Source organism: Fringilla coelebs (genome assembly GCF_963513975.1).
Source record: "Fringilla coelebs genome assembly, chromosome: 8".
NCBI lineage: Eukaryota > Metazoa > Chordata > Aves > Passeriformes > Fringillidae > Fringilla > Fringilla coelebs.
Genome location: NC_140066.1, coordinates 17,453,943 through 17,467,914, shown reverse-complemented (window position 1 = coordinate 17,467,914; position 13,972 = coordinate 17,453,943). Strand labels below are relative to the sequence as shown.

Genomic DNA, 13,972 nt, shown 5'->3' with positions numbered 1-13,972 from the left:
TCAGGACAGCAAAAGGGAAAGGGCGGTGCACAAGGGAATCGGAATGTGAGGGACACTGTTCCAGCACACAGCAGACGGGGATGTCCTGTTGGTCCAGTTCCAGCACTAATAACAGCTGTAACTGCACCACTGTTGCACAGGGAAACCAGGCCTCTACACCAGCAGTAGAGCAGCGATGTAGGCTAAGTGTATCTAGCAGCTGCAAAATCTTGTGAAAGGAGCGGTTTTTCCCAGGAGTGTCAAGCATGTCACTTTGAGAGTCTCACAAAGCATTTCCCACCCTAGTGCTTGTTGCACTTGCTCAGTCAGGTGCTGATCTCCAGCAAGGCTAATGACATTCTTTGCATCCTGTGCTGGAACTTCAGACAGCATTACATCTTCTCCTACAGCATCTCGTTCAAGGCTGTGGAAGGCTGTGGCAAAGAGTGTTGGTTACAAAGCAATACAGAGCCTGATGCATGTGGTGTATCATCCCCCCCTTTCCAGAGAACCACAGTGCAAGGGGCAAAATTGAGCATTACAGCACTCAAGGTCTCCACAAGGCCCTACCCATCAGCAAGTTTCTTTTCCTTGCACACAGAAGAAGAAATCTAAGGGGACACAAATCAGTTATTTTAACTAGATTTATACAGGGTTTTTCAGTTATGCCTAGTCTTTCTTTTTCCTATATGCTGGTGCTTTTATGGCCAACTACCGTACAGCTGATTTGGCAGCAATATTTGAGAAGACCTGATGAGACATTCTGATGGGAAGGGACTTGTGCAGCCTCAGTTTTTGATATAAGCTTCTAGCATCTTACCCAAATTTCTCAGTCACTCACCAGCCAGCTGCACAGACCACCTGTTACTTCTGAAGGTCTATTACATGCCCACAATCATTTAAGATGACAAGTAGTTGTAGACAGATGTAGAGACAGTGCTGTTACCCCCAAGCACTGGTTCCCTCCCTTTTCCCACCCACTATCCCATATCTGTAACTACCAGATCCACTCAGACTACGAAGGCAGCAATCTTTATTTTCTGACACATTAAATTCTCACATTTTTATACTTTTTTAAAAACCTCAAAGCATAAAAGTATTTTAAAGTTTCAAATGTAAGTTCCTGATAAACAGAAAAAAGAGGGCAAATGACAAGAAAGATGATGTTCAAATCTCCATGCAGAAAATACTCTTCCCACCTTCCTTTGGCCTCTAACCTTTACTTTCTTGTAATAACCATGGTCTCCTGAGCCCCTCTGCACTGTAGCCTTAATTCAGGCCCCAGTGATTGTGCAAGCTGGGGTGGGGGGGAAGTCCTGGAAAATGCTCACTGGAAAAAGTTGCCACTCATGTACATGGGGGTGGCTCATCAAGTCTTATCCCAACCCTCAATTAGGTGACACTGCTTTGCACACAAACACAGCTTCCTGTAACAAGGCTCTTCTCATTGGCACCCTCTGGGGAGTGAATGGAAACATGGAAATCAGGCCCTGCACTACCTCTCAGTGGCTGGCAGCTTCATCATGTGGGGTAAGCATATTTCACAGCCCACTACTCAATTTCCCAAACATGGACTACCACTATTAAACTCATACTGGCTGTGGGTTCAACCCACTGCTCCTCAAACTAATTAACTTAACCCACTTAACAAAGGGGGAATATTTTCTGCCAGATGCAAGTTGCACCAAAGTAAGGAGGCAGTCACACAACTGAGTGAATGCAAGCCCACCCCTCAGTACACCATTATACTGTCAATTACTCATGAAATCTCAGTTTAGGCTGCAAGTTTCTCATTCTTTGTGGCTGTGCATACTGAACATACACTTGTAGCTCATACTTCAAGCCTTACAGCACCAGGGTTTGCCCTAGTGCAAGGGGGAAACTGGCATTTTACTTCTCAAGAAGGATTTAACAGATGGAAAACTGATCAAAGTGATCTAACTCAGAATTTTAAGGCATTAATGATACATTCACCTTGACGCTTAACAAGCTCCAGCTCATGCTGCTGGCAGCAAATGTAAGCTAGCACATTTTATGTTCAGACAGAACAAGGAATAATGCCACTGCAGCCAGAGCCTCTGAAACAGTAACACTGTTTATCCACCTCTGCATTTTGCTAAGGGGCCTTCATCTCCTCAGTCTCCTTTTCCCTTCCTATCAAGTGAAACTTCACAACCCCCATGCAGTCAAGTTTCTGTACAACTTCACACCCCAGCTACACTAATGGAAGTGTTACTAAGAGTGCCTCAGCAGTACTATACACCTTGGTCTTTCTGACAATAGCCCCCACCTTGCAACTGCAATCAATACTGTTACTCAACTACTAAACCATGTTTAGAGAGTGCTTCTCCAAGTACTCTGGTTAGTGGCCTCCACAGGAGTGCAAGGAAGAGGAAAGTAGGTATTTATTGCAGGGTGAAACCACAAAACAAAAGAGAAAAGGAACCCTGTCACACTACAAGGGTAAACTTGAAATGTCAGGCGGGGTTAGGGATTACAGCCAGACTGCTGAAATCATTTGTTCTTACAGTAACTAGTCAGAGGCAAGTGACAATACTTGCCTTTTCAAAGGTATGAGAGTTAAACTGGCTGAAAAAGAAATGGGAGGTTAAAATACAGGACAATGATTTCTCTTTCTTCTACTAGATGGCAGGAAACCAAAAGTAAAAATCACTGCCAGCCTTTTAAAATAAGACTGTAGAAAATATAAGTCTTGGCGGTCACCCTAGTGGTGCCAATAACACCAGCTTAAGGATGGTTTCAAATTAGGAGACTAAAAATTAGAAATAAAAAGGGGAAACATCCAACCATTCTCCCACACCCCTACACTGGAGCTGCCTGCCCCACAAGGGGCTAAGGGAGGAATCATTCCAGGCAGACTTGACTCCCATAATGTCCATATGCCCATCCAAGGGTGTTCTGGTGAGCAGATGGTTTATGTACTCCAATATTCTCAGTCACTTTCAAACTTGACAGAATTGACTTGGGTTGATATAGTGCCCCCACGGTAGCTGCCTCGTTTTTTCTTTGTTTTCTCATGACGAAAAGATTTGCCTTTAGTGTATTTCAGGATGTTGTTAGCTTTCTCACCCCAGTCGCCAGCTGCTCCTTTCTGTGAGGGATGGAGGGGGGGAAAAAGAAATTCAAGTCAGTACCCAAGAGAGTGAGGGCAACGCTTTGCACTTCCCCGTACCCAGCAAAGCCCAGCACATTGGCACAGGACCTGATACTGCTCTCCCATGCGCCTCCTGGTGGAAGAATGTCTCACCAAAACCACTCCCCAGAAGCACACAGAGACTGCTCTGCAGTCATGTACTTCCAGAGACCAATTGTTACCACTCTGGCACCACCTAGCCCTACCTTTGCTTCAAATGAGTTATCAGCCACACGGGCATCCACCTCAATCTCTTCTTCCCTTACGCGGCGGAATGGAGAGGACGGCTGTTGAAAAAGAAAATGAGAAACAGTAATCAAATACAAACACACAACGTTCCTTTAGTAACAACCTCCTTCCTTGCCCTGCAAATACAGAACCCTATTCACATCACCTCAATCTTTAAGTGTTTCTCAGATTCATCATTCTTTCCCACTTCAGATCAGGCAGCTCAGGAGCGCTCTTGTGGAAGTATATCCAATCAGCTTTTCCCAGAATAATGTTATGTTATATGCACTCCCTAGGGTTCTCCAGACAAGGTTAGAGTACTTAAGGAGACAGTAAAAATACAAGTAATCCTGTGGGCCCAACCACCCAGAAAAGCCCCAACTTGTTCAGAAGGCAGAGATGCCTCTTCAGCTAGTTGCCACAGTCCACCCTCACTCACCCGTTTCACCTTGGGAACTGTGTGTGGTGTTTTGGCTTTGATCTTTGCTTTTTTACTGTGTGGTGTTTCTGGCTCCTGAACATCTTCCCTCTTCTGTTTCTTCCCGACTGTGCCTGTTAGATGTACAGCAGCAGAACTTTAAAGGCAGCGTTGGGAAACGCTGTTCCCCAAAAGCAAACCCAATGTTGACACAGGTGTGAGAACTGGTGCCTGCATTACTTCACCCAGAAAACAGACTGCTGTACCAGACACTAACAAATTCTGAGTCAGCAAGAACCTCCCCATCCTATCCTAATGGATAAAATTTTATGCAATAGGGTAGCCCTATATGAATGATTTTGCATACTTGAGAGAGTTCTGTTTGCCAAAATTTACCAGATTTTAAATTCATACTATATGCACTTGCACACGCCACTAGTGCATCACTGGTTGTTTTCCTTATGGAGGGTTAAAGATTGAGATTGTGCACTGGGGCATCAACTGTGGTGTCCCCACTGCACACAGACAAGGTCCTGCAGCAGTCTGCTTTGCTGTCACTAAATCTTGTGCATGCACAGATGGCAACTGGCAACAACTACACAGACATTACTTCACACTACCACAAATTTCACTGTCAGCAGCTATGCAATGCAGACAAAAAAGATCCCACCAAATTCAAAACTAGCCCTTCCCTCTTACTACTGCACCAAATGGCACAAACACACAGAGATTAGAATGAATAGTTTCAGAAAGTCTTCCATTCGTGCTTAGCTCAGTAACACTGCCTGACAGACCCACTTCCCACACTGCTGGTAATACCTCCATTGATTTTTCCAGTCTCTTCTTCAGAGCTGCTTTCACTGCTACTACTGCTGCCACCAGCTGGCTTAGACTTCATGTTGTTTGCAGCTACTGCAGATGCTTTTGCTTTCTCTGTGGAGGCAGGGGCTTTAGAACCGTTCTGCACCCCCTTCACTGCCTTTTTGGGCTTCCCATCCTCATCACTGGAACTGTCTGATGAGCTGCTGCTACTACTAGAAGCAGCTGCCTTCTTCCCCGCAGCTGCTTTTACTGCCCCTGTAGATTTGGTGGCTGGTTTCCCTGCTGGCTTTTCTTCTTCACTGCTTGAGCTATCAGAGTCAGAGGTATCTGCTTTGGGAGCTGGAGTAGAAGGTTTGGACAGTGGCTTAGCCACTTTGCCAGCTGGTTTGGCTGGAGGGCCTTTCTTCTTCTTCTCATCCTCAGAACTACTGGAGCTGCTATCTGAATCAGAGCTACTTTGTGCTTTCTTTGTGGCAGCTGGTGACTTCTTTGCTGCAGGGGTTGCTGCTTTAGTTGCGGGTTTCACAGGAGCTGCCTTCTTGTCAGAACTATCAGAATCTAGAATGGAAAGAAAAAGAGCAATCAAGGCTAAGTCCCATTCCTTTAACACAAGGCCAACATTCAGATTCAGGGTTGATACACAGTATGCTTCATCATCTGCTTGAAACAATATTGCAATGGGTATTCCTGTCCAACTGTACCCTCAGACCCTGCCCAGAAACAGAAACGTCGGAACAAGAACAACATGCAGGCAGAAATTCTCCTTCTCTCCCACCGCAATACCTGAGCTGTCTGAGGAAGAACTGGAGTCCTTCTTTGCTTGTCCAGGCTTGACAACTACTTTTGCTGGTTTGGAAGTATTCTTTATCACAGGCTGTTTAGCAGGGAGCTTATTCCCTACCTTCTTTTTATCGTCTTCAGAGCTAGAATCTAAAAAAAACAAAAAACCACGTTCTTTAAGTGAATAGGCTTCATGTGCAAGTTACTTTAGTGGTAACATGTATTTTATGGCTAAGTGAAAAGCTAAATGACTTGTAGCTCAAGGCGGAGCCACTAGGTAACCGGCAAGCATCTGATGAATACTTGAACAGTCAAGGGACAGCATTCATTTTTCCACACATCTTCTTTGTCGGGAGAAAGTGGAAACAGTTTAAGTTGTTCACTAATGCATGCACAAGGAAATAAATATTTGGAGAATAATGTAGGAGAAGAGGTACTCAATAAGGAACTTTCTCAAAAGTACCAGTATCATTAAACTTGGGGAGAAGAAACATTGAAAAAAGAATCTATGCAGTAAGGATCAGAAAAACCACATGAAAATTAAGAGATAAAGTTGACAAAATACAAAGTGAGGCAACAACAGCACAGTATCTCATTTTACCTAATTCTTCTATCAGATGAGATAGCAGCAGTTTGAAAATGGAGACTCTTGAATACAAATACACCTTTGTTTGTACCACATGGATCTGGAATACTAAACCTGATCTATTCCAGTATTTCTGAACACTTTAGCAACAGCAATCAAAAACCTGACAATTTTGAGAGAAACTATGTGACAAAACCAGAAAACACAGAGCTGCTGACACTCACTGGAGTGTCACACAACCTAGTGCTAGGGCTAGCTGTCTGCAGACTGCCACCCAGTCTCTGCCATGCCACAAGAGATGCTGAGATATGCCACAGGAGCATCTTGAACTCAGAGGGAAATTGTAGCACATAGGGAATTTACATGAGAAATACCAAACCTCAAACCTGGTTAACAGAAGAGACAAAGTACACTGCTCCCATTTCTAGGGTCACATCAGAGAAGGGAGGCACCTTCTAAGTCTAGTTTGAACTTCATATGGTGATTATATTTTTATTTCAGATACTTCTCCAAACACAACAGAATAACAAACCCCAAAAATCTCAAGACATAGATGCTCAAGAACAGTTTAACCATTAAATGTTTGTGAGAAACCTAATTCACAATTCCTGTTTGTGAGAAACCTAATTCACAATTCCCTGCCCTTTCCATCCAGCAATATGGAGATTTTTCTACACTTGCCAATGGTCTTGTCTCATGGTCACACTCCCCCTTGAACAGCAGGCTGCTGGTTTTCAATTTCATATCTTGCTAGTCATGGAGACTCTGAAGCTTTTAAGCATATACACTAAGGCTTTTAGATACATCACTATGGAGCAACTTGGCCAGTGAAAACATTAACACAAAACAAACAGAACTTGGTTTCTTGAATTACCTGAGTCACTGTCAGAACTGGATTCAGCCTTCTTGCTAGTCACAGCTTTCTTCTGGGGAGCAGGGGTTGTTTTAGCTACTACTGCTTTGCCTGCAAAAGCACGTTTAAAATTAATAGGCCACATCCACACCAAACCTTTGTCCCAAGATCCAAACCTTAGCAGAAGTGAAAAAGCTCCTTCTCAGTACACCAGCCACTCAGCCAGGCTACTGGAAGCCATGCAAGAACTTGGCTTATTCCCACTAAACTAGATCCCAATGACTTTTCAAATCAGCATGTGCAAATGCAACCTGACCACAGTTCAGATCCACAAGTTGTACACAGTGTTGTTTGGAATGCCTTCAAATTAGTCAGAAGCTTCCAGAAGAGCAAATAGCAACATAGAGCAAAGACAAATGGCTTTTTCCAGGACCCAAGACCTTGCAAAAACCTTGTTGGCACAATGTAGTACTTCCCCTGCTCCCTCTCCTTCTCACAAGATACCTGCTTCTGCCTTTGAGGGCACCTGCTCTGCCTCATCACTACTGTCTGAAGAGTCACTGCTCTCAGCCTTTTTTGCAGGAGGTTTAGCAACGCCCTTCTTTGCCTGTGTTCCTTGAGGAGGTGGTACAGCACTGTATGGACCTATGAAGAGAAACACAGTATTCAGATGCCTGGATGATGTGAGCAGCACGTGTTTGTTGTAGTTAGAATAAAGCACTTCTGCTATGCACTTATATTTATTCCTCTTCTGTAGCTACAATCCAACACTAGCTTCTAATTTGAAAGATTATACCCACCCCACTGCTACCTCCTTGTTTCTACTAAGTTTAACTCTCCTCTTGAGGTTCAGCTGATCCAACCATCTCTGCAGAAGTTTTCTCTGCACTTTTAAAAGAACAGGAGCTTGTCAGCAAACTTTTACAGAAAAAAAATCAGATATGTCAATTTTTCATTGTTTTCATTTATTGCCTTCTCAAATCCTCTGGTTAGAGAGTCAGACTGACCTTGGACGATTGACCCTCTACTCAGACCAGCTCTCTACTGGAAGCCTAAAGGCATTATACCACACTGGTCAGGGGCCCATTTAGCCCATCAGCTGGACTGGAACTGAATGGCCCTGGATACTTCACAAAAAACCCTATGTAGTATTTTTTTACGCACCAGACTTTGGCTTTTGTTTTGCAGGTGGCTTTTCATCATCTGAGCTGTCAGATGAGTCCTCACTGCTGGAACTTTTCTTGGCACGTTTGGTTTTCCCCGGACATGCCTGAGTGGCTGCAGGTTTTGGCAGAGGTGATTTCTTGGGAACAGCCTTATCAAAAGAAATATACATTAAAAAAGGAAATTTCAGAAGTCTTGTGGGGACAATCTTGTTTAATTCCATGCCTCACTTATAAGCAAATTCTCCAGACAAAGCGAAGAAGATTAATAGAGATTCTCAAATGCAAATTTTAAGAAACACACAAATATCATTATTTTTCAAGCTCCTCTGCTATTGTTTTCTGCTCCATGAGTCCCTAATGATGAGCTCCTCTGGATAAAAGGGCAAAGGACTGACTGAAATTTAGCAACTGCCACATGATTAAAAACAACTATGATAATTCTTGTGTTGCAGGAAGCATTTTTAAATGCTTCCTAGTGAAAAACTCAAAGTAACAGCTAAACATGAAAGAGTCAGGCCAAAGCACCTTTATATAATGGAGACACAATATGGTTATGACACAACAAGATGTTTTCCTCTAAAGGAAGGAGCAGAAAAAACAGTAAGGTGGTGTTAGGGAAGAAAGCAGTACATGGAGAGATGCTAGAACACATAATCCCAGCATATGAAGGAGAAGCAGGTGTAAGAGTTATATTGAGCACAGCATCTCTGTGCCTGAAATATAATACCCAGTGTTACTAGACTTCTACACTGTTCATGAAGTTTTTCATAGTCTAATTTACCTTTTTTGGTGCAGCCTTTTCCTCATCAGAATCTTCACTGCTGCTACTGCTTTCTGCTTTTCCATTGACAACTTTGGTGGCTGTCTGGGCAGCTTTACTTCCTATTGAGAGAAGTAAAAAGGGACATTGCAAAACATGCTATGTATACGAGGGATAATTACATTGAGCAGTGAGTATCTTAGAGAAAAAAGAACCACAGAAGCCTACAGAGCAGATTAAGTAGCACTGCTTTTGCAGTTGTACTGCAAAACTGTTGGCTTATCCTACCGCAACCTTAGAGAAAGTTTTCTGGAAACTGTGTCTTCTAGCTCTTGGGAAGTTCTAAAACTAAAGGCTTAGTAAAGATCTTCCCTGCTTTTTGAGAGGAAGACAATGGCAAATGTAAAGCATAAACAGTTATTCAAACAATGTGGTGCTCAGGATGTTTCATTTGCATTCAGTTCTACACCTCTGTGTCAGAAGAGAATAGACTGGAGTGGAATGGCAGTGAAAGCATATTTTCAGACTGCTATGTTAATACCTATGTCTTTGCATCAAGGTACAGCCCCCAGCACTCCTTCTCTGCTTTTTTGATTTTGCACTTCACTCATGATACACAATAGCAAGTACCTGATTTAGGTGTTGCTGGTTTTGGTGGTTGCTTCTTTGGTGCTCCTTCATCTGAGCTGCTTGAGTCAGAACTGGAACTCTCTGTTTTTTTCTGAGGCTGGATTTTGGTTCCAGCTGGCTTCACAACAGGTTTTGCACCTTTCTAAACAACAGCAGGAAAAACTGATTAACCCTCAAAGTTATGAAAAGAAAACAAGGCTAATAAGATGAACACATACACAGAATGTAGAAACAGCTGCCTTTCACAGAAGTTACCATTTAGATTTGAAAACACCACTCTGCTTAGTGGTCAGGGTCTGAAAATCCTGGGATAAGAGTTTTGCTCTAGAAAACGTCCCAGAAATGCATTAGAAGCCTCCTTTGCACATCAGTCTTCAGTTTTGCCTCCTCAAAATTGGGCAGCCCTGAGGCTGGCTCTGTTCTCTTCCCTCTACAGACCACACTAGCTGGAAGACTGAAAATACTGACTGGGCAACTCTAGCTGGTCTCCTCTAGTGTACCATGTTATCACTCTTCCTCCCCTGACATCATTCTTCCTTGCCTCCACTTCAAGACCATGACTGCAGCAAGAAAAAGCAAAGAGAATATTCTCTTTTTACGTAAACATACACACATATACATATAAAGATCAAACCTATAGATCCGAATCCTTCTTTGCAAAGGAAGTAAGCCTTAGGATAAAGCAGTCTTAGGATAAAAGCAAGGACCAGACTTGGATATGAAACAAAGTAGGTGCAGGACAAAAATTTAATTTTTCCTGGGACCAGTCCAAATTGCACTACAGAAATGTCTTTTGGCATTGTATCTGCAGCAGCATGGGCACTTCATAGGTCAGGACTAGTGAGCCCAATATCCCATGCAATTCTGTTGGTTAAATTTGCTATTATTCATCACTGTCAAGCACGCATTAAAGCTGCTGGAAAGAAAAGCCAACCTTTGCTGGCTTCTTCTCCTCCTCTGAGTCTGAATCATCACTGGAGTCTTCACTGCTGCTTTCTGCCGTCTTGGCTGCAGGAGCTGCTTTTGCTTTGGGCACAGCTGATGCTTTAGCTACAAAGAAGGGACAGCATATATTGATGACAAGTTAATTGACAATTTTCACGTACCTACACCCTGCACTAGTGGATATTAGGGCTAAAGGATATATTAAGGTCATTAAACTATGACTGAAGTTCATAACACTGATTTTGTTTCTTGAGCAGTGTGTAGCAGACTGCTCCAAAATGGGCAAGTAAAAAGAAAAAAACCATTCTAGACTTTATCTTTGCCACACACAAATTTGAGTTCAGATTTCTATCACCAAAAACGACAGCCCACAAAGAAAGAGCACCCCTCAGACCTGAGATAGCATTAGTTGGGTCTGCACACCACCCAGCTTAAAGAAACCTGCTGAACAAGTACAGACAGGTGCTTGCAAAGAGAACCACTGCAATGTCGTGTAAAGGTTCCAGACAACCAAATGTGTTTTAGCCAAATCCATTTCCTGGTTACTGATTGCTTTTCAGTAATGTGGAGCAAAAAAAAAAAAAGCTTTGTCTTACATTATATTTACAACTGTCCTTATCAAATAAAAATCAGATGGAAGTTCAAATTCAGGATGGGTCAAATTTAGGATGGGTCAAGTTGAAGACATATGTTCTTTCTGTGTCTCTCCCTCTCCTCATTTATTCTTTTCCTCCTGCACATCTACTGCTACACACACACAACCTTGTGTACAGTGATTAATGAAAGATGCAAGAACAGTTGCAGATAAAATGGAAAAATACAGCTCACCACACAGCAAAGTGCAGCACAGGGATGTATTTTTTGGTAGCACTAGTACACGAACTCCAAAGAAAAAAGGGTAGCAACCTCACACAAGCAGCAAGTGGATGCCAGGCACTTCTCTGGAATGGCTAAAACCTTCCATGGGACACAAACTGCTGTGCCTAAATTTTAACAAGATACAGAGATCACCCTTAAATAAACCTATCTTCCATGTCACGGGCAAAAGACCTGCCAAAACTGAGATCAGTCAATACAAACCTAACGCCTGATAACTCCTGAAAGATCTTAGAAGAGCTGCTGAAGTTGAGCTCTAAACGCACGTGAGAAGCCAACGCCAAACACAGCCCCGGTCTGCACTAGGGGTGCCCACAAACCTACCAGGCTTCTTGGCCGGGGGTTTCTCATCCTCCTCGCTGGAGCTGTCACTGCTGCTGGCCGACGGTTTCCTCTTGGCCTGGGCGCCGTTCGGGACCAGCTTTCTCTTCTTGGCCGCTGGAGACCTGCGGGAGAAGAGCTGAGCGGGGCCCTGCGGGGTGCGGGCCGGGCGGAGGGGCACCCGCACCGCGAGGGGACTTACCGCAGCCAGTAGGTGAAGATGTCCAGCAGCGAGGCCGCGTTGGGGTCCTGCTCCTTCTAAAGCGAGAGAGGCCGCGTCAGCCAGGGTCAGCCAGCCGGTCGCTGAGCCCCCGCCCGTCCCGTCCCGCCCCGCCCCGCTCCCCGCTCACCGCCGCCGCCTCCCTGGCGAAGGCGCGCGCGGCGCCCTGGCAGCCGCTCTCGCGCAGGAACGCGAGCACGAGGGGGAACAGGTCGCTGGGCACCGCGCGCCGCTCCGCCATGATGCCCACGCCGACACGTGCTGCGCGCGCGTGCGCTAACGCTTGCGTGCGTGCCTGCGTGCGTGCGTGCGTGCGTGCCGCCGCGGCCCCGCCCCTGCCGGTGCCAAGTTGCCCGCGCGGCGCCGTGTCTGGGAGCGATGGTGGCGCGGGCAGGGCGGGGGCCATCGCACGCCCGTCGTGAGGGGATGGGCAAGGACCCGCTCGGTGTGGGTGCCTGCGCCAAGGCAACGCGCAGTGCCGAACGGCTGCCTGTGGTGCAAAGGCAGGAGAGGGGCTGGGAACCTGGCAGCGCCCGCTCGGCTCTGGAAGCGGGAAGACTTGAACTTAAGTCCGCTTAAGCCTCGCCAGCTTACTCCTCTTGTAATGTGTTTTAAATCACCGAAAGGAGAATGCTGGAGAGTAGGAGTTGGGTTGCTCTAGGGAGGACAAGCAGCCGGGAGCTGCGGGCAGAGCCCTCAGCAGCACGGCCCGGCACGGCCCGGCTGGAGCGCGGCACGCAGAGCTCGGCGCCGCTAGCGGCGTTCGCTGGTATTCCGGAAAATGGGCTGTGAAGCAGCTGAACCCGTGCAGGAACGTACTGAATACTCCTACTAAATCCGTACAGGAACAAAGGGAGTTGGTAGAAGTAACACCATGATCCTAAAGTGGCAGCCTGTAAGAGACAGAAAAGGAATTTGAGATAAGGCTATCTAGAATATAAGCTTGAAGGGCTTCAAGGCAGGAGATAGGGTATGAAGCAGGTATAGCTCAAGTAAGTGCTGAAGACCCGGACCTGACCTTGAAAAAAGCTTCTGGACCTATGGAAAAGGGTGGATGTGGAAACCCCAGATAAGGCTGAGCAGGACAAGCTGAGTGTGTTAGTGTACTCACAACCCTGGTGAGATTTCATTCACCTGTTGTATATTCTTGTGGCCTTAGTTACTTTTCCAAGGAAATATTTTTCCTGTAATACTGCAGGGTTGCTCTGCTGGATGTAGTGCTGTATTCCTGCCCTTATGACAGATGGCACTTTTCTTGATCTTCTTCAATAGATTGTAGTATAAAACTTGCTGAGGGCCAAGGAAGAAGAGTTCTCTGCTTAAAGTCTAGATTTAGGGCTTCCAGGGTCAAAACCACAGTGGTAGGCGGTGTTTTTCTTTTTACATTTCCCCTACCTAGCCTTCTGCACTTAACTATTTCCAAATATTGCTGTTCTGTGCTGTGTGGGTGTTTTGTGCCTCAGTGCCTAATGAAGACACACAATTGGGTGTGCTCTGTTCTCAGCAAAGCATGCCTGTTGCTGGTGCTTCTGGAAGGCTCCATGTTTGCACTCATGGGGAAGTAGAAATCAGCTCTTGTGGTATTTTGTACTGTAAGATTCTGTCATTCTGAACAGGTGCTGTAGCCTGTGTAGCAGAAAAGGGGTGCTCAGCTGAGGCTTGGTTAGATATGTTTACTTGTTTTTGAGATGCCCTGCCCCTTTTATGTATGGAATAACATGGGGCTGTGTTGCAGAAAAGAAACTGTTTGCAGGAACTAATATTTCCTCGTTTTTGTAGTTTCCCTCTACAGCAACCTATAGCTGCAAGCTTCATGTGTAAAACTCAGCAAAATTTTGTGCTTTTGCCGACATTGGAAAGGAAAAGATGCAGCTTTTGCTGCATAAAGTAACTGTGGTTACTTTAAGCCCCACTGTGTGAAGTAACTGCTGTGAGGAACCAGGGAAATTACTGTGTTTACTTCACTGGCTCACTTTGCTTCTCTTCTGGTTAATAAGTGTCTCTCTCTCCTGCCTGGCCTTTGCCAGTTAGGTCTGTTCCCTGTGCTGTGTGGCAGCTTCTCTTCAAAGTTGTGTGGCTCTCTGGGTGTGTTCCTTGGTGTTGTGCCTACAGCTGTCCAGATCACCTGGCAGGGGAAGCTGTTGTGTCCTTCTCTTCCCCAAGACAGTAGTGGGAGATCCTGGGATCTAAAAGGCGAGCAAATTCAACAGATTTGTTACTGCCTGTGAATTCCT

At 45.2% G+C, this 13,972-nt stretch overlaps 1 protein-coding gene across 2 annotated transcripts; it reads right to left on the bottom strand.

Moving 5' to 3' along the window:
- Window positions 1-1,007: 1,007 nt before the first annotated feature.
- On the bottom strand, window positions 1,008-11,993 carry NOLC1 (nucleolar and coiled-body phosphoprotein 1). Of its 2 annotated transcripts, XM_084210541.1 has the most exons (14): window positions 11,869-11,993; window positions 11,721-11,776; window positions 11,522-11,643; window positions 10,311-10,426; window positions 9,377-9,518; window positions 8,768-8,868; window positions 7,985-8,135; window positions 7,325-7,465; window positions 6,842-6,931; window positions 5,385-5,531; window positions 4,599-5,159; window positions 3,801-3,913; window positions 3,340-3,420; window positions 1,008-3,091 (listed from the first exon to the last, which is right to left on the bottom strand). In XM_084210541.1, exons 1-14 carry the CDS (start codon window positions 11,977-11,979, stop codon window positions 2,933-2,935), a joined length of 2,091 nt encoding a protein of 696 aa, XP_084066667.1. In that variant the 5' UTR covers window positions 11,980-11,993; the 3' UTR covers window positions 1,008-2,932. The 2 variants fall into 2 exon arrangements, with proteins under 2 accessions (XP_084066667.1, XP_084066668.1); XM_084210542.1 differs by lacking the exon at window positions 3,801-3,913 and having other exon boundaries at window positions 2,957-3,091.
- Window positions 11,994-13,972: the final 1,979 nt, after the last annotated feature.

Excerpts from the sequence above, each read along its gene's own strand:
- NOLC1 (XM_084210541.1), bottom strand. The coding sequence starts at position 11,979 with ATGGCGGAGCGGCGCGCGGTGCCCAGCGACCTGTTCCCCCTCGTGCTC. Across the intron at positions 9,519-10,310 it reads AGGAGAAGAAGCCAGCAAAG|AAAGGTGCAAAACCTGTTGT; the intron begins GTTGGCTTTTCT and ends GCTGTTGTTTAG. Across the intron at positions 5,532-6,841 it reads CAGTTCTGACAGTGACTCAG|ATTCTAGCTCTGAAGACGAT; the intron begins GTAATTCAAGAA and ends TGTTTTTTTTAG.